A 20519-nucleotide genomic window follows, 5' to 3' on the forward strand; every position below is an offset into this window, starting at 1 on the left:
ATGTGATCTTGGACAAGTCACATAACTTATCTGTATCCTCATCTACATCTATAAAATGAAGTCTTCGGACAAATGATCTCAAAGAATCCTCTTACCCTGTCTACAATTCTCCTCAGCTTGACATCCAGGCCTTACCCCCGCCCCCGTTCCTCCCGGTCCTCGCCCCCCCCCCCCCCCCAGCTTCGTCCCAGGCGTCTGGCTTGCTTTCCAGTACTCCCCACAGGACTCCCAAAGAAGCGCCCGAGATAAGCTTCTCCCTTATAAAGAATATCGCTTTTTCTCTTTGCAATTGGTTGCCCAGAACCTCCGCCCTCCTCAGTAATTTGCCTATGGCGGAGCTGGAGCCCTCCAGCTCCCGCCCAGTCTCTGGTGATTGGCATAGGACCTGGCTCGTCTCCGCCCCCGCTTGACTGACGGCTGGCCTCCGGCACCGCCTCAGTCCCTGGGCGCTCGCTGGCGGGGGTGGCTGGGACCGTTAGCTCGCCAGGCTGGCAGGCTCCGGGCCGCTACTCCACTGGCGGCCGGGATGGAGACGATGCGAGCACAGCGGCTGCAGCCTGGCGTGGGCACCAGCGGGAGGGGTACTCTGCGAGCGCTTCGGCCCGGAGTGACTGGGGCCGCGGCTGCCACCGCCACACCCCCAGCAGGCCCCCCGCCCGCACCGCCGCCCCCCGCACCGCCCCCGCCGCCCCTGCTCCTGTCGGGGGCCCCTGGGCTGCAGCTGCCCCCGGGCGCCGCCGGCAGCCCCGCGGTGCTGCGGGAGGCCGTGGAGGCCGTGGTGAGGAGCTTCGCCAAGCACACGCAGGGCTATGGCCGAGGTGAGTCTGCGGGTCTGGCCTCCTGCGGGACACCCTCTGTAAAGGAGCCTTGCTCCCATAGTTCTCTGGATAGCTTTTCCTGGCGCAGAGCCCTCACATGCATTTCCTTTTGGGGAGTTTCCTTCTGGGCTACACACACACACGCACACACACACGCACACGCACATACGCGCGCACACAGGCACACACACACACAGGCACACGCTCACACACACATCTCACCTCCTCCCCTTTATTGAGTTACTACTATATTCTCCAAGGACCCCTTTTTCAAATACAGCCATCTTTTCTTCCCAACCTTTTCTCCAGAAATGGAATTCTTCCTGTAGTTTAACATCCCTTTGCCTTTGAGGACCAGTCCCCATTGTGTAGGATCCTATCCTTTATGTCAGATCCAGGACAGTTCTCATCCATACCAATCTTTCTTCTATGATCTCGGCAATTCCGGGGCTCCCCTATTAACTTACTCCACCTCCTTAATCTTTTTTTTTAAGGTTTTTCTTTTTTAAAGTAATCTTTACACCCAATGTGGGGCTCAAATTTACAACCCCGGGATCAAGACTCGCATGCTCCACCAACTGAGCCAGTCAGGTGCCCCTCCACCTTCTCAATCTTGACTTTTGAAATCTTTTCTTACTTATCCTCACTTTGAAATTTCCAATGCAACTTCAGATTTGCTGGGGAATTAGATATTGCCTTCACAAGTCACTTATAATTGTGCTTTTAAGTCTGGAACGGTACCATGGAGCCCACACCAGCTTCCTGTGACTTAGTACCTCACTTTGGTGTCTTTTTTAGTATGGAGCCTCACAACTCTGGCCTCTGTCTGTCTGGCTCTGTTTTCCTGGCCCTTGCCCAGGAACTGAGGATAAATCCCAGGCCTTGGCTCTCTCAGTGTTAAATTCTGTGGAAATGAGCCAGGCAGAAACCCTATTTCTATTAGAAATCTTCATCTTACAGATGCCTAATTTCTAGGGTTTCTGAGAAGGGGAATGTGAGGATTTTCTTTGTTGTTTTTGTCCAATCGGTGCAGAATTTCCTGAGTTTGAGCTCCAGATTTATAGTGTAACAAGGAACACAATATAGTGAGGGGTGTGGGATACAGAATGTAGGTCTGGAATTTCTGAGACATCACTTCTTTCTGCTTGATTAAGTCCTGCCTGAGCTGGAAGTGGCTGTATCTGTAACCCTCTGGTTGGACAATAATACAGTTGTAGGGCTTTCCCTATGGACACAGTGACTTTTTCCCCCTCCCTGTGAAAGTGTAGTGAAAAGAGCATATGCAGGTTTTGGAGTCAGACAAGCATGGATTAAATCCCAGATTAAATCCCTGTCACTTGCCAGCTATGTTTTTGGGGAAGTGACTTAACTTCACCACACTTCAGTTTTCTTGAGGGTTATGAGGGGGATTAAATAAGATATTACGCCTGATACAGAATAGGTACCTTAAAAATGATGAGTATTACCTCGTATTTATTGGTTCATATTTCCTCAGAAAGAACATGTCTCATTTTCTCCCATTCTTATACCCAGATAGTGTAAACCAAAGATCCCTATGAAAACAGATTTTTAGCTCCATTTGTTAGATGTGCCCAATGATACGTTTACCATTAGTTTCCTTTTGTTCTTCAGCATTTTGAACCCCTACAATGGGGCTGGCACTCTACTAGGTGCTTGGAATACAAATGCATGTGATTCTGAAACTCATCATGAGGGAATATAGTTGTTTGTCTAGTTGAATTCCTAGATTTAACAGGGCTTTGCGATGGCACTGTCATCAGCTATTGTCCTGCTGCTTCCAGTCTTTTTAAGTTGAGACCAAGGGAAAGTCCTTGCCTCTGGGCATAGGAGAAGTCACCCTCAATCCGAACCATTCCTCTTAGAAACTTACAGGTGTTTATTAGAACTGTAGAGGAGTGTACCATTTTTCTTGTCGGTGTTACCTAGAGAGCCTCTGGTTTGGCATCTAAACGGAGTGTCCTGTAAAAACTTTTTCATTTCCTTAGATGGGATGAAGGAGCAAGGGGATTTTACTGACAAAGAGCAATCAGTCAGGCTTTAGACTCTGCTGCGATGCCTTCCTCCAACCTCCCTACCTCCCACCACACTCCTCATTATTCCTGAGTTTCTCATTTCCAGTCTGGGTGTCCAGCCAGTACTTTGGGAGAGTTTGGCAGATAGTTGAGTTTCAGGCAAGCAGAATCTCTGCCGATTTGGCTCAGAAGTCCTTCACCACATGGAATCGCTTATTCTGCTTCGATTAATAGGCAAAACTGCCATTGGCATGTACCCACGTACCCTTGTGACTGATGGCATGGGTTTTGGGGGCTGGCTCTACTCCCCTGAATATGATTTACTTTGACTTTGCCCAGACCTTTATCCGATCCAGCAATGCTTTACTGTATCATCTTCAATTCACATCCTTCACCTTCTTTCTGACTGCTCCAAATTCACCTTTTCCATCTTCAGATTTACCTGTGCCCGTGTAGGACCTCGGCATTTATTTAAAAAACACAAAAACAAAACTTCTGTTATTTCACCTGTTTGTCCTATATCTCCCCCACCCTCACCCCAATCCCCACCCAAGATACACACAGAGCTCTGTATGCTGTAGTGCATAGGGTTTGGAATCAGAGAACGTCACCCTGTCAAACAATGGCTGTGGGATCTTGGATAAATGGCTTAATCTCTCTAGGCCTCATCTGCCTCATTCAGTCGACAGATATTTATTGATCACCAGATGCAGTGGTGAACAAGACAGATAACTCAGTCCCTACCTTCATGGAGCTCACAGTCCACAAGTATGTGTGAGGATTAATGGTGCAATAAGGTGGGATAGGGCAATAGAAAGAGGGTCAGCTTTGAGGCGAACAAACATTGGTTCTAAATCCTGGTTCTGCCGCCATGGCCTGTTCCTTAACTTGTTCACTTTTTTTTTTTTTTAAGATTTTATTGTTAAGAAATCTCTACACCCAACATCAGGCTCAAACTCACAATCCCGAGATCAAGAGTTGCGTGCCCTGCAGACTGAGCCGGCCAGGCGTCCTAACTTGTTTGCTTTTTGAAAAATGGATATTATAACACCTCGATAGTTTTGTGTGGGCTAAATGAGCTAACAAGTGCAAGCCATAGAGCACATAGTTGGTACTCAGTGAGTGGTTGCTAGTATTATGCATTTGGAAGCCCTTTGAAAACTGCCAATGATAGGTATCGGTAGCATTCCCATTTGCTTTGCCCCCTTTTACATATGGCATGGAGTCCCCTTCTCATGTTCGACAGCTGGCAATCTCTACAACTGGCATGACTGACTGAGTGACCAAGTCACTTTCCTTGCGCTGTAACTTCTGCACTGCCCTCTTCAAACGTACAGTTTTGGAATTGTTGTTCTCCCTTTGTATCACAGTATGGTTACATGATCGGAGGTTCTGCCCAGCTACTCCCCTGGGTTGAACAAATGAATCTTGTGTGGTATTTTCTGCTTAGTTGTTGTTGTTCCTTTTCCCTGGAATCACAGACAGCTTCTTTGTCTACAAGTGACTGTGGAGTTAAATTGATAGTCTGAATATTTCCAATTTTTGGAATGTTGGATTAGACCCTGTATTAGTTTCCTGTAGCTGCTCTAACGGATTATTGCAGATTTGGGGGCTTACCACAACAGAAATTTATTCTTTCACAGTTCTGGAGGCCAGAAGCCCAAAATCAGTATCACTGCACCAAAATCAAGGGGTCAGCAGGTCTGTGTTTCCTCCAGAGACTCTAGGAGAGAATCTGTGTCCTTGCCTCTTCCAGCTTCTGGGGGCTGCTAGCATTCCTTGGCTCGTGACTGCATCACTCTGATCTCTGCCTCAGTGTTCACACTAACCTCTCCTCTTCTGCACTTCATCAGTTCTTCTTCCCCAAGGACCCTTGGGATTGCATTTAGGGCCCTGCCTGGATAATCCTGGATAATCACCCCATCTCAAGATCCTTAATCACATCTGCAAAATTTTTGCCACCTCACCTAACGTTCACAGGTTTTAAGGATTAGGACATGGACATCTTAGCAGGGGACATTTTTCAGCCTCCCATAGTCCTCACCCAAAGTCACTGTCATCTTGCGATCCCTCTCTTCCAATGAGTCTATGCACTGGGCCATTCACGGGCACATTCTCCAGGCTGAAATAGGAAATGTCAGATGGAATATCGTTAACCAGCTTCCCTGTCTTCATAATAATCTGAATTAAGCCGAGCTAGCCTATTCTCGCCATCCTGTGTGATCAGGGAGAATCTTGTCATTCACCTCTCAATTGCATTAGCTATTTATCCTTGCTCCCTCACCACAAAATTGTATTTATTTTTATGTCATAAGTTTTTTACTGTAATTTCATGTGTTGTTTTTTTTTTAAAAAAAGACTTATTTATTTATTTGAGACAGAGAGTGTGCTTGTCGGCGGGGGGGGGGGGGGGGAAGGTTCAGGGAGAGGGAGAGAGACTCTCAGAGTCCCTGCTGAGCACAGAGCCATACAAGGGGATGCGGGACTGGATCCCAGGACCCTGAGATCATGACCTGAGCTGAAATAAGAGCTGGCTTCCTAATGGACTGAGCCACCCAGTTGTCCCTCATGTGTTGTTTTAATGATTTCACTGTATGGTGGATATATAATCTGTACCTCTCATTCCCACTTAGACATTCATATTTTATCTCCTAAGGACCAAAACCAGAATTATTCTCTTTTGTTATTGTTTGACATCGTGGTACAAGCACTTAAATATTCCTCACTATCTTGGTCTTTCTTGTCTCTTTTAGCCCAGCATCCTCCAGTTACTCCTAAAAAGCAACTGTAGCTGTCAGATGTGTATGTCTTGGTCATTGCTAACCCTCCCACCTCACAGTTCTTTAACCAGCCTCGTGTGAATCATTAGGTGCATGGTTCCTCACTAAAAATCTGATAAAACCTATGAGCAACCTCCCCCCATATACTCTACACACACACACACACACACACACACACACACACACACACACGGTTTCATTGTGGGTTTTAGGGGGCTTGTGAATTCCCATGAAGCTCAATCATGGACCCAATCTTGGAGCCTGGGTTAAGATTCCCAAATTGGAAAGAACATTGGCATCAGGATGTCTACATTCAGTCCCTAGCTCTGCCACAGCATGTGACCTCAAGCAGGTCATTTCCCCTTTTGTAGCCTGAGTTGGACTAGATGGTCTCCAAAATCCCTGTCAGCTCTGAAGATCAATGAGTCCGTGAGCAGTTTCAAACTCGGATCATTGTAATCGCTTTTTCCTGATCATGCTGCCCAATTTCCCATTTCATCCATTTCTGAAACAATACTCCCTATTTCCTTTGGCTTTGAGTAATCATTGAAAAATAGTCCTGTACTGTGTGCCAAGAGAGATTTAACTGGATATAGACTGGACATATGCTTTTTAATAGGACCTTCCCAGTTACAATGGTTTCCTCCCCCTTTCTCTTTATTTCAATATTCTCTCTGTTGTTTGCATGTCAGGAAAGCTGTCACCCAGTGCATTGTGCTAAATTGTCTCAAAGAGGGAACTGGGGCTGAAAAAATCTCAATGGAGAGAACAAAGATGGCTAAGCTTTCTGGGCAGCAGTGACCTCTGAAGAGCCCCTGCCAAAAGTAAGGGTGGGAAGACAGAGTTTCCTTTTCATGCTGCCTTTTAATGGAAGAATGAGCATTGTGAAAAGTTAGATACAGGGTATTAGGAAAGAGCTTGTGTGGCTTGCACACTCTGGCTGGTACGTGGAGTGCTTGCTTCAGTTGCAGAGCAGGTGAGATAACAGTTGTTGCTGGCCACTGGATTTTGAACGCCTTGCTGACCGGCAAAGTGTATTATTCATCTTTGCATCTCTAATGCTCAGGATAGAGCCATGTACATATTGTGTGCTCACATTTCTGCTTCATGTGTGTGTGGCAGCCATGAAAATGTGCTATTCATATCTCCTGCTGCAGGGGCATAACTCACTGACAGCCTTAAGCTGCTGTCCCCTCGGTGTCCATCACCACATGTGCACTAAGGCCGCACGTCCTGGCGGCTCCCGCCCGCCCCCCACAGTCAGTGATGGGGCCCAGCAGGGGCACTAACTCAGGCACATCCTGGTGAGGTGTGGATTTCCTTTGGCTTTTGGACTTCCCACTGGCCTGGCCAAACCTTTCTTGGAACTGCGCTGCTGACTGAGATTCTCATATCCAGACCTCCTTTCTACCCAGGCCCCTTCTATAGGTGTCAGACCTTCAACATGGTCTGAAGCCTCTCTCTTCTCCTACTTCCTCCCCAGTAAGTCTCTTGCTTGTCTATCCCATCTTGGTGTCTTCTCCTTGGAAGACCTAAACTAACACACTATAAAAGAATGAATGTAACTAAGAGTAGAGAGTGGCCATGTTGGAGGATATTGTAACTAAGAGTAGAGAGTGGCCATGTTGGAGGATATTGGAGAATGCATGTGATCATTTATTATTATGAGGCTTTTGTTAAAGCCACTTGAAATGTTTGGAACCCTGCAGTCAAAGTGATCCTTTCCAAAGGAAAACTGATTTCATGCTAAGCCCTTCAATGGCTTCCTGCTGCTCTTAAGATAAAGCCAGTACTCTGATGTGGCCTGCAAGGTCCGCTTTGGTCTGGCCCCTGCTCGCTTTTGCAATCTCATCTTGGCATCACACTTTCCCTCACTCTCTCTTTTCGAGCCACACTGGTCCCTTTATTTGCCATCTTCTCTGCTGCTACAGAGCCTTACGCATGTTGTTCCTTCTGTTCAGAGCTCTAGTCTCTCACCGTTTTGCCTAGTGAATTCATACTCATATTTGTACTTACATATCACTTTGTCAGGGTAAAAATTTCTTTGACCTTCTTAAGGAGGTCAGATGCCCCGACGACATTTCCCGTCATCTACCAAACTCCTTTACAGTGCTTATCACAGTTGCAGTTTTTCATTTGCTTGAGATTCTCTGGTTAATCTCTCTGTCCCTCTTTAGACTGTAAACTGCATAAGGAAACGGAACAGGGTATGGTTTTGCTCATTGTTGTAGCCTAGCATCCAGCACATAGTCTAGCACAGAGTAGGTCCTCAAGACATATTTGTGCAACGATTGAGCCCAAGTATCGGGGGGAAGAGGGGACTGTTCTGGAATACAGTGTTTTGAGTCTGGGGTGTGATTTCACTCTAATACGTTAGCCAGTTACTGTTTGACAGACGGTGGCAAAAGTCAAGAGACTTCTGGGTCAGAGACAAAGGACTTTATTACTCACAGTACAGCAGGTAGCATAAGCATCGGATTTGTTTGTGTCAGTTCCCCTTGGCTCCCCTGTCTGATGTGAAGGGCTCAGGTGCATGCTTGCATAGGCCGCGGCTTGCATCACAGAAAAGGAATGCTGAGCCTGGGGAACCTACTTTTTCTTAGCAAGCAGTAAGCAGGCTTGTTCTTTATCCCAGAGGGAGACATTACCTCATCCCTCAGGTTTCTTGCTGCAAACACAATCCTGAGAAATTGCCCAGGAAAGAGCAGCCAAGTCCTTCAAATCTTGGCATACCCAGCAAGATGGAAAGGAGCACCAGAGACCTGTGAAGGAATATCTCCCAATATACAGTTCCTCCAAATATTACTTTTACTTAGGGAAATCCTCGGAAGAGAAATTCATGTGCGTGTGCTCTCTCTCTCTCTTTCTTTCTCTCTCTCTCTCTCTCTCACACACACACACAGAGTATAGTATAGATATATACATAATGTATAATATTCCAGGATGGAAAAGGAATCTGGCTACGGGTTTGCTCACCAGAAGCATAGACCTGAGAATGACTAAAAGGGCCACATTTCCTTGAGTGGCAGTATTGCACAAAGGTTAGGAACGTTGACTCTGGAACCAAGATAGCCTGGGTTTGAATTCTTACTCTGCTACTTTCTAGCTGTTACATCCTTGGGCAAGCTATTTAACGTCCCTAGGTCTCATTTCACTCATCTGTAGAATGGGGGCGTGGCACACAGAAGTGTTCAGTAAATGCACTTCTTGTTGCGCTGTAGGATAATATTCTAGGCCACCTGACCAATTGTGCAATGATCTACTTGCACTTCATCAGGCAGGGATAATGGTCTGCTGACCTGGAAACCCTGCCTCCAATATTTAAGTTATTCTGCTTTGGTGTTTAGGACTAATCAAAATGTGAACCAGAGAGGCGGGGAAGAAGGACAGGCATACGCTGGTCCTGCTCTGCAAATGCCTTAATCGCAGTCTAGGTTTATTAATTTAAATGTTTTTAAGTGGTGATAAGGAGCTAAGGCGGGTTAGACTCTTGATGTAGGTACAGGGGGCAGATGCCGTCTTGAAGCACAGAACCACTCCTTGCTGAACTTCACTGCTTCTCTTTCTGTAGTGAACGTGGTGGAGGCACTTCAGGAATTCTGGCAGATGAAGCAGTCCCGTGGGGCAGACTTGAAGAATGGGGCTCTGGTGGTTTATGAGATGGTTCCCTCCAACAGCCCTCCTTACGTCTGCTATGTCACTCTGCCCGGGGGAAGCTGCTTTGGGAGTTTCCAGGTAAGAGTTGCAAGGGGGCAGTAGCAAAGATACATGCTTAGCTGTGAGTAGGGGTTTTCTCCATCACTTTGGCCATGAAATCACTCTCTGAAATCTATGTATTTGAGGACCTCAACCAATTCTGGGCACATCATTCTGGTAAACATCTGAGGTTCATTTAACCACAGAGGAACCTCGGTAACTTTTCTTTCAGCCTGCAAAACCCACATCCACTTTGAATTGGAGCGGTTATGAATAGGCCCTTACTCAGTATATCAGACTACCAGCATCTAGACCATGTTCTTACCTGGCTGTCCAACTTCCTGCCATCTCTTTTTGAGAACACAGAATAGTATTCCTTATCCCCAGTACTTTTTCATAGGCAATTGCTCAGAAAACAATGGTGAGTTCTTTAAGAGGTCAAAGGGGAGGGACTATGTACGGTGGAAATAGTACTCATCTAAGAGTTAGAAGATCCAAATTCTTATTCCCCTCACTGCCAGTAGGGCAAGTCAGGTAAATTCTCTGGGCCTCAGTTTCCCCATCTATAACATGAAGCAGATAGGTTAGATTATTTCGAAAATCTTTCTAGTGCCAGCTTTCTATAATTATATGAAAGAACTGTAATAGATGATGATGAACAGTGGTTGCTATTATAGGGTAATAAGAAATTTGACTAGCGGTCTTTGTCAGCTTCCACCATGACGTACCGTGGCCAGGACCAAAAAGTGCAGAAGGTGATGGTGCATCCCATCATCCTCATCTTCAGATCTTTGCAAAATAGATTTCAGATTCAGGTGTGGCTTCATAACCAAGCGAACATGAGGATAGAGGGTTGTATCAATAGTTTTGATGAGTACGTGAACCTCGTTATTAGATGATGCCAAAGAGATTCACTATAACACAAAGTCAAGAAAACAACTGGGACAGATCATGTTAGAAGGAGATAATATTACCCTGCTCCAAAGTGTCTCTAAACTAGAACTGATCGATGAAGTGAGAAATTCTTCAGAAGGCCATGTAGTTTGTTTTTATAGAGGTCCTTGGTTGGGAGCGTAGTTCTAAAACATTTGTTTCTTTTTTTTTTTTTTTAAAGATTTTATTTATTCGACAGAGACAGCCAGTGAGAGAGGGAACACAAGCAGGGGGAGTGGGAGAGGAAGAAGCAGGCTCATGGTGGAGGAGCCTGATGTGGGGCTCGATCCCATAACACCGGGATCACGCCCTGAGCCGAAGGCAGACGCTTAACCGCTGTGCCACCCAGGCGCCCCTAAAACATTTGTTTCTATTGTTTTGATTACCTTTAAGTTATTACCAGAGCACAATAAATGCTGTGGGATTGTTTTTATTTGAAAAAAAAAAAAGAGTGCTTGTTTTTGCAACACATATACTAAAATTGGAACAACAGAGAGATGATTCGCATGGCCCCTGTGCAAGATGACACACAAATTCGCAAAGTGTTCCATATTTTTGAATCATTGAACACTACATCAAAAACTAATGATGCACTTCATGCTGGCTAACTGAACATAATTTAAAAAAAAAGGAAAAAAAAAGAAAAGAAATTTGACTAGTGTGAATATTGTCATGAAAGATGTATTTTTTTACATCACCCATAGGAAGGTAGCCTTCTGAAATGTCAATTTAGAGTCTGAGTAGGAATTTAGAGAAGATAATAGACATTTTGTCCTGTTTTTATGGTTCCCATAACCCTTAGACAAAGTTATAACCCCTACTGTGTGCTTCCATAGCTCCTTGAACTTCCCTTATCATATCACTTATCACAACATATCATGGTTGATTATCTCACCTAGTGGACTCTGCTCCATGGAAGCAGAGATAGTATCTATCTTCTTTCTCGTTCAATTTTAAATCCTTACTACCAACTCAGCACCCAGCAAAAGGTAGGCACTTACTAAATCCGTGGCATGAATGAGGGCTATTGTAGTGCAGTTCCTGCCTCAAACAGAAAAGTCCTAAGGAGACTTCATTTCAGATACAGTGACTAAAATTTTTCCCTCAGAACCCCAACCATTTCAGAGAAATAAATATATGCTCAGGGTCGTTAATGTTTATACTTTCTCTTCTGGAAAATAAGGTTTCTCCTCCCTTCTCTCAACTCCTCTTATTGTTGAATAAGGATTTGATAATTTTATGGTGATGTCCACAACTGGGCCATCGTAGTAATTTGATTTCTGTTTTCCCCCCAAAGAATTATCTATCTTGGCTTCTTTTAGCTTGTATCTTTTTTTTTTTTTTTTAAGATTTTATTTATTTATTTATTTGACAGAGAGAGAGACAGCCAGAGAGAGAGGGAACACAAGCAGGGGGAGTGAGAGAGGAAGAAGCAGGCTTCCAGCGGAGGAGCCTGATGTGGGGCTCGATCCCATAACGCCGGGATCACGCCCTGAGCCAAAGGCAGACGCTTAAGGACTGAGCCACCCAGGCGCCCCTAGCTTGTATCTTTTATATCCATTTTGGCAGGTGAAATTTCTCCTGGTGGTTTTCTTCATGGTTGACTTTTCAGGAATAGCACTATACTGTAGAAGGAGCAGCAGACTAGTGAGCAGAGACAGGCTAGTGAACAGAGAAATTGAAGAAGACGACTTAGGGTTAATGCACCAAGCACCATATTCTGAGAGACCTGTCAGCTAAAGGAAATCGAGAGTTATCGATACTAAGCATGGTTAATCAGCGAACATATCCTGGTCTACTTTTAAAAACTGTAACATTGCTTTCCTCCTTTCCTCTAATCCTAATCATAAATGACAGAGGGCACAGAGGCCTTTGAGGCCGCCAGCGATGATGAATTATAAAGGAATGCTATGGTGCCTGGGGATTTAAGGTTGAGTGATTTAAGACTTCTGAAAATTGTACTTGTTCTATGATACCCATGCTGGATACAATGTAAAAAACAGGAATTAACTTTTAATTATTTCTTGCTTTGTTCAGGTCAGTTCTCCTTTCCCTTGCAACCCCTTTCCTCCTTAGTTCCACTGGGGAAAGAAAAAGCCTATAAATTCCTTCTTCAGATCTTGGACTCTGTTCAGATAGCTCATTGACTCACTGCATTATTGGGGGAACTGCCTGCTCGAAGCAAAAAGCGAAGTCCAAGAACCCCAGATGGGTGCTTCTGGTAGGGACTCAAGGTCTCCTCTGCAGAAGCAACCTAGACACAGATTTGTTCTACTCTTAGGTTATCTAGAGGGATGAAAACAAATCTTGCCTATGCACAAAACAAGAGAACAAGATAAAGATTTTGAACAGGCTGGGTGGAATCCGGCTTTGAGTAATTAATTCTGTCGACAGTTTAAACAGGGGTATTTTTTATATCCAGTGATTATATGCTGACTTCAGCAGCCTTCCTCATTCTGCATTCAATTTGGTATGAGCTATCACCGTCTCCAGTTCCTTAATGACTTCAGGATGTTGAATCAAAATTATGTTTCCAAATGCCTCAACCATTTTACAATACAAACTTTGGAGGGTAGGCTGAATGAACTGATTTATTCAAAGACTGTCCAAGTGTCTTCTAGCCCAGGGTTTCCCTCCCACCATTCGTTCCTCTCTCTCAGACACACATACATACATGTTTTCTCTCTCTCTGCCCTGCTTAGTTTTGTCCCACAAAAGCTGAGGCCCGGCGGAGTGCTGCAAAGATTGCACTGATGAACTCTGTGTTTAATGAACATCCTTCCCGAAGAATCACTGATGAGTTCATTGAGAAGAGTGTCTCTGAGGCTCTGGCATCTTTCAATGTAAGTTACTGGGAGTTGAAAGAAAGGAGAGTGGGGGTTGGGAGAACTGGCTGGTTGGGAAGTCTTGTAAATCACTGGGAAACAGAGCAGGAATTCTTGTTTTCTTTCCCGTCTGTACCTCTTTCTGTTTATTCTCTATCGCTCTTGTGTATTACATGCTCCCTATGTCTCAGTCACTGATTCTATGTGCATGTTTATGTTTTTGTTGGTATTTTGCTCCTTTCATTGTGTCTCTTTGGTATCTAAAAACCTTTAATTCAAGATTTATGGAATTTTAGAGATATTCCAAAATAAAAACTGAGCTTGATTTCTACTTTTCCCAATTTTGGTTTAAGATCTTACTCCTTTTTTTCTTTCAATGTTTGTTTATAAAAACTCCATGCCTAGCCTAGAGCCCAGTGCAGGCTTGAACTCATGACCCTGAGATCAAGACTTGAACTGAGGTCCAGAGTCGGATGCTTACTGAGTCACGCAGGCACCCCTTTTTTTGTTGTTATTCTTTTTTTTTTTTTTTGATATGACTGTTCTTATTGTCACTTGTCTCTCTTACTTCATCTATTAATAAAGGACACTTTATAATACAGTGTCTTATTTCCTTTTTTCCGTTCTAGGAATGGGGTGGATAATTTATTTACTCTCCTTAAAAAGAATGTCTTTTCTTTTAGATGATGATGATGGTGGTGGTGATAACCACAGCTAATCCTAATTGAGTATTTACTTTGTGTGAGGGACTATTCCAGGGGATTTATACATATTTTATCTCATTTGATCATCACAGTAATGCTCTGAGGTGTAAGAACTATTTTTACCCCTATTTTACAGATGAGGAAACTTAAAACATAGAAATGCAATTTTGCCTGAAGGGATGTAGCTAGTAAGTGATAGAGCCAAGACTGGAACCCAATTCGACTTAGAATTTTCTAGCTCAAAGGAGTACATCTTAGAAATGAATGCTGCCTTCTTTCTTCCTTCCCACAAGTTCACTGAGCGGGTGATAAAGTCAGACAAATTCTCTGTTTCTCTTCTCTTTGGATTTAAGATGTAATTACATATACTAAACCACTTCGGTTATCTGTGTATCTATTAGTGTTGAATACTTTAAATCATAAGTTGGCTTCACTCTGTTACCCAGGACCCATCTGATTTTCTCCCATTTCTCTTTGCCCCAGTCAGCAGTATCTACAGGGAATAAAAACAATTTTTATATTAATCAAAGTCAATTAAAATTAAGGAAGTACATTTATCGCTCTTAAGTCACCTAATGTATTATAAAATGAAACATTAGCTTGGATTATAGAAAGCAGTGGTTCATCGTTTTGAAATTATGGTTCTACTAGCTCTGTGACTTTGAACAAGTTACTTAATCTAAGCCTCAATTTCTTCATATGTAACAATTATACCTATGATATAGGATTATTGGATAGAAGGGAACATATTTAAGCACTTAGCATATGCAAGTAATAGAAAAATCTCACTGCAAACTGACTTAAGGGAATAAATCAAGAATGGAAATTTATTCTCTAACACGACAGGAAGTTCAGAAGTAAAGATTTCAGGGCTAGTTGATTCCATGGATCAAGAATGTCATCATTTACTGGCCCAAATTCTTTCCATCTCTCCACTCAGCCATCCTCTAGATATTGGCTTTGTCCTTGGGCTGGCTCCCCTTAGGGTTTAAGACAGCTATAGAATTTCAGACATTAAATACAGACATAAGGGACCATTTTTCTTTCTTTCTCTCTGTCCTCCTCTTTCTTTTTTTTTAGGTAGGCTCCACACCCAACCCAATGTGGGGCTTGAACTTGGGATCCTGAGATCATGAGTCACATGCTCTACTGACTGAGCCAGCCAGGTGCCCTGGAACTGTCTTTTAGTATCTCTTTAGTAGTAAGGAATCTTTTCCCAGAAACCCTCCAGCAGACCTCCCTTCCACCTCCCAATGGCCAGAATTCCCACCTTAAAACCAATTACAAGCAAAAGGGATTAGGATTTACCCAGTGGAATTAAAGGATAAAATCACTCTTCCCTGGGGTAGGTACTGGAACAAGATTAAGATTCTACAGTAAGGCAGAAGGAAATAGATGTCACCAGCAACGTCCACTACAAAGCGTTTAGGACGTATAATTTAGTATTCCTGCCATTATTTCTATTTGATTAACCCTTCAAATTTGAGAATTTACTAGATTTATCATTAATTTCAATGGGATCGCCGTACTCCAAATAACATCGATTTGGTATTAGTCACGGGTAAAGGGTGATGTTCATATTTCTTTGCTTTCAGCTTTTGTTCTTTAAAAGTCCTGACTTGGGGACTGTATTGTACTGTCTTTTGACAGATCACTCAACCTCTGTAGGTCTGAGTTTCTTCATTTGTAAAATGAATAGGTTGAATTAAATTAACTCTAATTTCTTTGCAATTATATTCTCATGTTCCTACCACTTATCAAGTATTCTGTGATTAAATGTTTATTGAATAAATGGAGCTTGTTTATAGCCATGTTAGATGTGGAAGAGTCATGGGAGGTAGATCTTCCCAACTCGTGGGTCATGCCGCTTTGGTGTCCTCCGAATAGGTTTCAGTTGTGCCATAATATTGATCCTCTCAGCTTTCAAGGGACTGAGCAAGGCCCAGAGCAGATGGACTCCTCTGCCAGCAGCCTCTTCTGTATACCCCAGTTGGTTGTACAGAGATGATCATTACTTTTATGTACTGTCTCGTGGAAAACTCTGGAGGTACTGAATAAGGTATCATATTGAATGATTACAGGCAAAAATGAAACTGGTTACTTGCTTCAAGGCCCTAAATGCCAATAGTGAACATTACCTTTTTTCCTTCCTCCCTCTAGCTTTTCATTTTTAAATCTAACTTTTGTGATCTTTGCTTCACCATAAAGCTTAACTACATGTTGGCATGTTGTTTCTCATGAGCCACAAAACAGTATGGGTTGATCTTGTGTAGTTCTGACTTCTTGTTGATTTTAGCACAGTCAAAACAAATAATAAGCTAGCACTTAACGATATACTTACTGAGTGCATTAAATTATATTAGGTGTAATACATATACAGTAAAACCCCATGAAAATGCCCCATAATGAACTGAATTTGGATTTGGATATACTTGATTGGCTCCTGACCTCTACCCAGTCCCCTTTCTCAAAAAGAGCAGAATCTTAGGTGTAGGGCAGGGATGGTGGTGTAGAACAGGCTAGAAAGAGCAAGCAATTTCTCAGGAAGCAGGAGAGAAAGTTGGGTACCTGTGTTCCCAGTAGTCTCCTGGCTTTATTTTCCTAAATCAGGTTGACAAGGTCACCAATAAACCAGGAGATGCCCTTATTTTGGAAGTCCCAGCCAGGCTCCAGGATTTGGAATTATCTCTAATAATGTTAAACCAACACCAAACAGCACTAAACCAGAGCCAGTACCAGAATGGATTTGGGTTGTGTAACTGGATACTCAGTCTAGTGTAATAATGTACCACATTTTATGAAATTGGAGTTTTTAGACCACATTTATCCCTTTTTAAATAATTGTCTTATTTTTTTTTTAAGATTTTATTTATTTACTTGAGAGAGAGAGCACGAACAGATGCTCACCTGACTGCGCCACCCTGGCGCCACTAGAAAATTTTAAATTAGGTTGGGGGCTTGCATTATATTTCTACTGGACTGTGCTGCTTAAGGTGATAATCCTGACTGAAACTCTATTTGTCTTTTCCTTTCCTCTGTTACAGGGCAACAGGGAGGAAGCTGACAACCCAAATACAGGCATTGGTGCCTTCCGATTCATGTTGGAATCCAATAAGGGCAAGTCAATGTTGGAGTTCCAGGTACTATTCCACTTACTTCTCTGGCTCTAATAGCATGGATCAACCTGCAGATGGAGAGAGATGTATCTCCTACTAATCCCTAAGTCACTGACACTCAGTTGGAAGGGAAGAGAGAAAAGGTTAGAGTATTTTTCAAAATATAAATACTTCCTTTCCCAAAGCGCATATCAGAGTTGGTATGAGATGCTTACATAAATACATTTTGTAAGAGGTTCCCCGTGTAATTCTGATGCAACCTCCCAATATAAAATCACTGTCCTGACACTTCCTATCTTCTTCCCCCAGGAACTAATGACGGTTTTTCAACTGCTGCATTGGAATGGCAGCCTTAAGGCCATGAGGGAAAGACAGTGCTCTCGGCAGGTAAGAGGTCCTAAAGGTAGGTGAGAGGAGTCTGGCAGAAGGACTATTTTGAGGTTGCTGTTCTGTTAGAAATCAGCAGGTCTAGAGCTACCAGGTTGTGAATACTGAAAGCCTCACTTAAAGTACCCTCTTCATTCCTATCATCTTTCTTATTTCGATCTTAGCTGTGATTCTTTTGCCTACCTTGCTTCCCCCACCAGGAAATTCTCCTTAAGAATCTCCATAGAGGACTTAAGCGCTAACTTCAGTTTCTTCACAAGGCTAAGAGTTCCTAGTCCTGTTGGGTCAATGTGGTATGAACCCTGACCTTGTCAGTTATCTTCATATTCCTTTCCCCTTCCAGGAAGTGTTGGCTCATTATTCACACCGGGCCCTGGATGATGATATTCGCCACCAAATGGCATTGGACTGGGTGAGCCGGGAGCAGAGTGTGCCAGGGGCACTGTCTAGAGAGCTGGCCTCTACGGAGCGAGAGCTGGATGAAGCCCGGCTGGCCGGCAAGGAGCTGCGCTTCCACAAGGAGAAGAAAGATATTCTCCTGCTGGCTGCTGGGCAGTTGGGCAATATGCATTCTTCCAACTGCTAGGCGTCCACTCACACACTCCCTGTCCTCTCTAGGCCCTTTTTTAAAATGTCTTTTCTAAGACTTAGTTGATTTCTGTATATACTTTCTCAATTTTATACTTTAAAATATAGAGATATATATATATGTATATGTATAAATTCTACACTCGGATTCCTACTTGCTGAGAGATCCCTTTTCTTCTGGTTTTTGGATGTCGTTTCATTTGAAACACCGCCACCCCACTTTGTAAGAAGAGGAGGCTGTCTTTGGAGCTTTGTTGGCTCTTACATTCCCAGTAACTCTGTGTAGTCATTTCAATAGCACAAGATGACTGACAAAATGTTCTTATAATACAACAGGGAGCTTGAATAAGGACTACGGGCCCCACCCTCACCCTCATTCCTACTTTCTCTTGGATTCCAAACAGGGTATGAGTATGAAGCCTTTGGCTTTGGTTTATCTTGAGCTGAGCCTACTTGGTACGGAGCTGTTCCTCCAGTAACTAGATATTTCCTAGCCTAGACTCCCCACTCCACCCCCACTCCCCACGACTATCTTAGTCCTCTTCTGCCTTCAAGTGGTACTTCATTTTGAGGCTTTCTTTATTATTTGGAAGGAAGTGGAGATCTGGTATCTTATTGTTAAGATCATTCCTGAGAAACTTCCCAGAAAGAGAGGAATTATAACCTAAATTGCCTCTGGGGCATAGATGCCATACCAAGCTGGTAATCTAGCTTTGGTAATCTAGCTTTCCCGCTGTAGCTATCCTCCAGAAGGGGTCAGGGTTGAAGCTGCTTATCTTCAAATACTCCCTTTTCTCTGCTCCTCCCCTGCTCACCCAGCTTAGCTGAGTCTAGAGGTTGGTAAAAGGGAAAACATTTCCCTGCTCCCTCTCCTCCCATCATTTTGCTCTTTGGAAACAGCTGTCCTGTTTGGCGAGGGCCACATTCCTCTCTCTCCCTCAAAGCTGCTGCTCTTTGCTATCTTAGATGTCCATAGATTCAGTTGTTTTCTCTCTTTTCTTTCTTCTTCCTCCATGTTGATTATTAGAGCATGAGTTGATCAGGAAAATGAGCCTGGCATTATGGCACTTCCTAACTGGAACCTTGGGAGACTACAGGAGGGCAAAGAGACTCAATGATCTACTATTTGTGTTTTTAAGACTCCCTCTCCCCACCCTACCCCCTCTCCTGAGTGAAATAGGAGAGAAATGATCTGGAGTACAGCTAAAGCATTCCTCTGTGGAAGAATTTTTTGTAGGTCTCTCGAAGATATATTTTCCCCTTGTTTCTGTAATCTCCTTTATACTGTATTATAGTTCAGTGCACTTTCTAAAATGTGCTTGGGAAGTTTCATGTTTCTGCAATTGGACTTTCCATTTAATGATGATACACTTTGTTTTTAGAAATGGGTTAGGAAATAGGCCACAATTTGTTCTTTTGGACCAGACAGGGATATGATGAAAGTCAGCTTTTTTGCCTTTGAAATAATCTTGGTGACCAGTACATATGGGATCAGCAGTAAGGAGTCTAGCAACTGTTTTAGTGCTTGAAAGGGACCTCCTTGATTTCTCCAAGCCCTATCTCTGTATACCATGAAGCACATATAGTGTTGGAGTAGAGGCTCCTATATTAAATAACAGGTATGTCTGTTCAGCTTTTATTCCTATTTATCATCCAGAAATCATAAATCCTCATTTTCCCTATGCTCCTTTCTCTGGGAAGTGTGAAGGGGTGTGAGTTATGGAAAGAATTTCTTCTTGCACCTCCTGGATTATTTTTTCTCAAATAACCACCAGTAAGATCCCAAAGAACTTGAGAAAAATTGTTCCCTGATCTGTCCACTTTCACTGTTGAAGAATTTATCTACCTTTTTAGTACTTTCTATGTATTTTATATGTATAATTTTATACAATTAAAAATAGATTTTTGTCTAGTGAGCCACATTGACTCTTTCTTGAGACCTATGTATCAGAGGAGCTCTAAAACGACCCTTTCTTTTACAAGTACACTAAAAGAGAATTTTGATTAGTATTTTTTGGGTGGTAGAAATAAGATTGTACTGCTGGGGGAAGGCATTCTGCCTCCCCTTCTCCAGACATTTGAGGAGACTGGGTTTTGTCACTGATCCTTTCTTCTCAAGTTCTACCCATTTCCACTGGCAATCTCACCCACCATGGTGACTTCAACTCTATACACACCATTCTCAAATCTATTTCTTTCACCCTTTTGAGCTTTTACATCTATATTTCCACCTATTGGACATCACTACCTGAATTTATGACACAAGCTCTTTGAATTCACATATTCAAAATAAAAGCTACTTCCATACATGCTCCTCTTTGACTCCCCAAATCTGTTATTAGGATTATTATCTACCCAGGTATCTAAGCTAAAATCTTAGGTCCATCCTCAACTTTTCCCTACTGTGATCTAATCAGTCACTGTTGAGTTTACCTCCTATATACACTTTTTTTTAAAAAGATTTTATTTATTTATTTGACAGAGACAGCCAGCGAGAGAGGGAACACAAGCATGGGGAATGGGAGAGGAAGAAGCAGGCTCCCAGCGGAAGAGCCTGATGTGGGGCTCAATCCCAGAACGCTGGGATCACGCCCTGAGCCGAAGGCAGACGCTTAACAACTGCGCCACCCAGGCGCCCC

At 43.3% G+C, this 20519-nt stretch overlaps 2 protein-coding genes and 1 non-coding gene across 3 annotated transcripts; all 3 read left to right on the forward strand.

The window, feature by feature from the left end:
• The first annotated feature begins 423 nt into the window (after nt 1-423).
• LIX1L (limb and CNS expressed 1 like) lies at nt 424-19796 on the forward strand. Its single transcript, XM_026489087.4, has 6 exons — nt 424-818; nt 9203-9366; nt 12963-13103; nt 16834-16929; nt 17215-17292; nt 17636-19796. The coding sequence occupies exons 1-6, from the start codon at nt 527-529 to the stop codon at nt 17876-17878; spliced, it is 1014 nt and encodes a 337-aa protein (XP_026344872.1). The 5' UTR covers nt 424-526; the 3' UTR covers nt 17879-19796.
• Nucleotides 9377-10405, forward strand: LOC113247765 (small nuclear ribonucleoprotein E-like). Its single transcript, XM_057310320.1, is given in 2 exon segments — nt 9377-10217; nt 10219-10405. Coding segments are annotated over 2 exon segments (357 nt in total). The 5' UTR covers nt 9377-10046; the 3' UTR covers nt 10405.
• Nucleotides 10716-10817, forward strand: LOC113247796 (U6 spliceosomal RNA). The gene has a single exon (XR_003313386.1). It is a non-coding gene; the product is annotated as a U6 spliceosomal RNA (small nuclear RNA).
• Nucleotides 19797-20519: the final 723 nt, after the last annotated feature.

The sequence above is a fragment of the Ursus arctos genome, unplaced genomic scaffold, assembly GCF_023065955.2.
Source record: "Ursus arctos isolate Adak ecotype North America unplaced genomic scaffold, UrsArc2.0 scaffold_12, whole genome shotgun sequence".
Lineage (NCBI taxonomy): Eukaryota > Metazoa > Chordata > Mammalia > Carnivora > Ursidae > Ursus > Ursus arctos.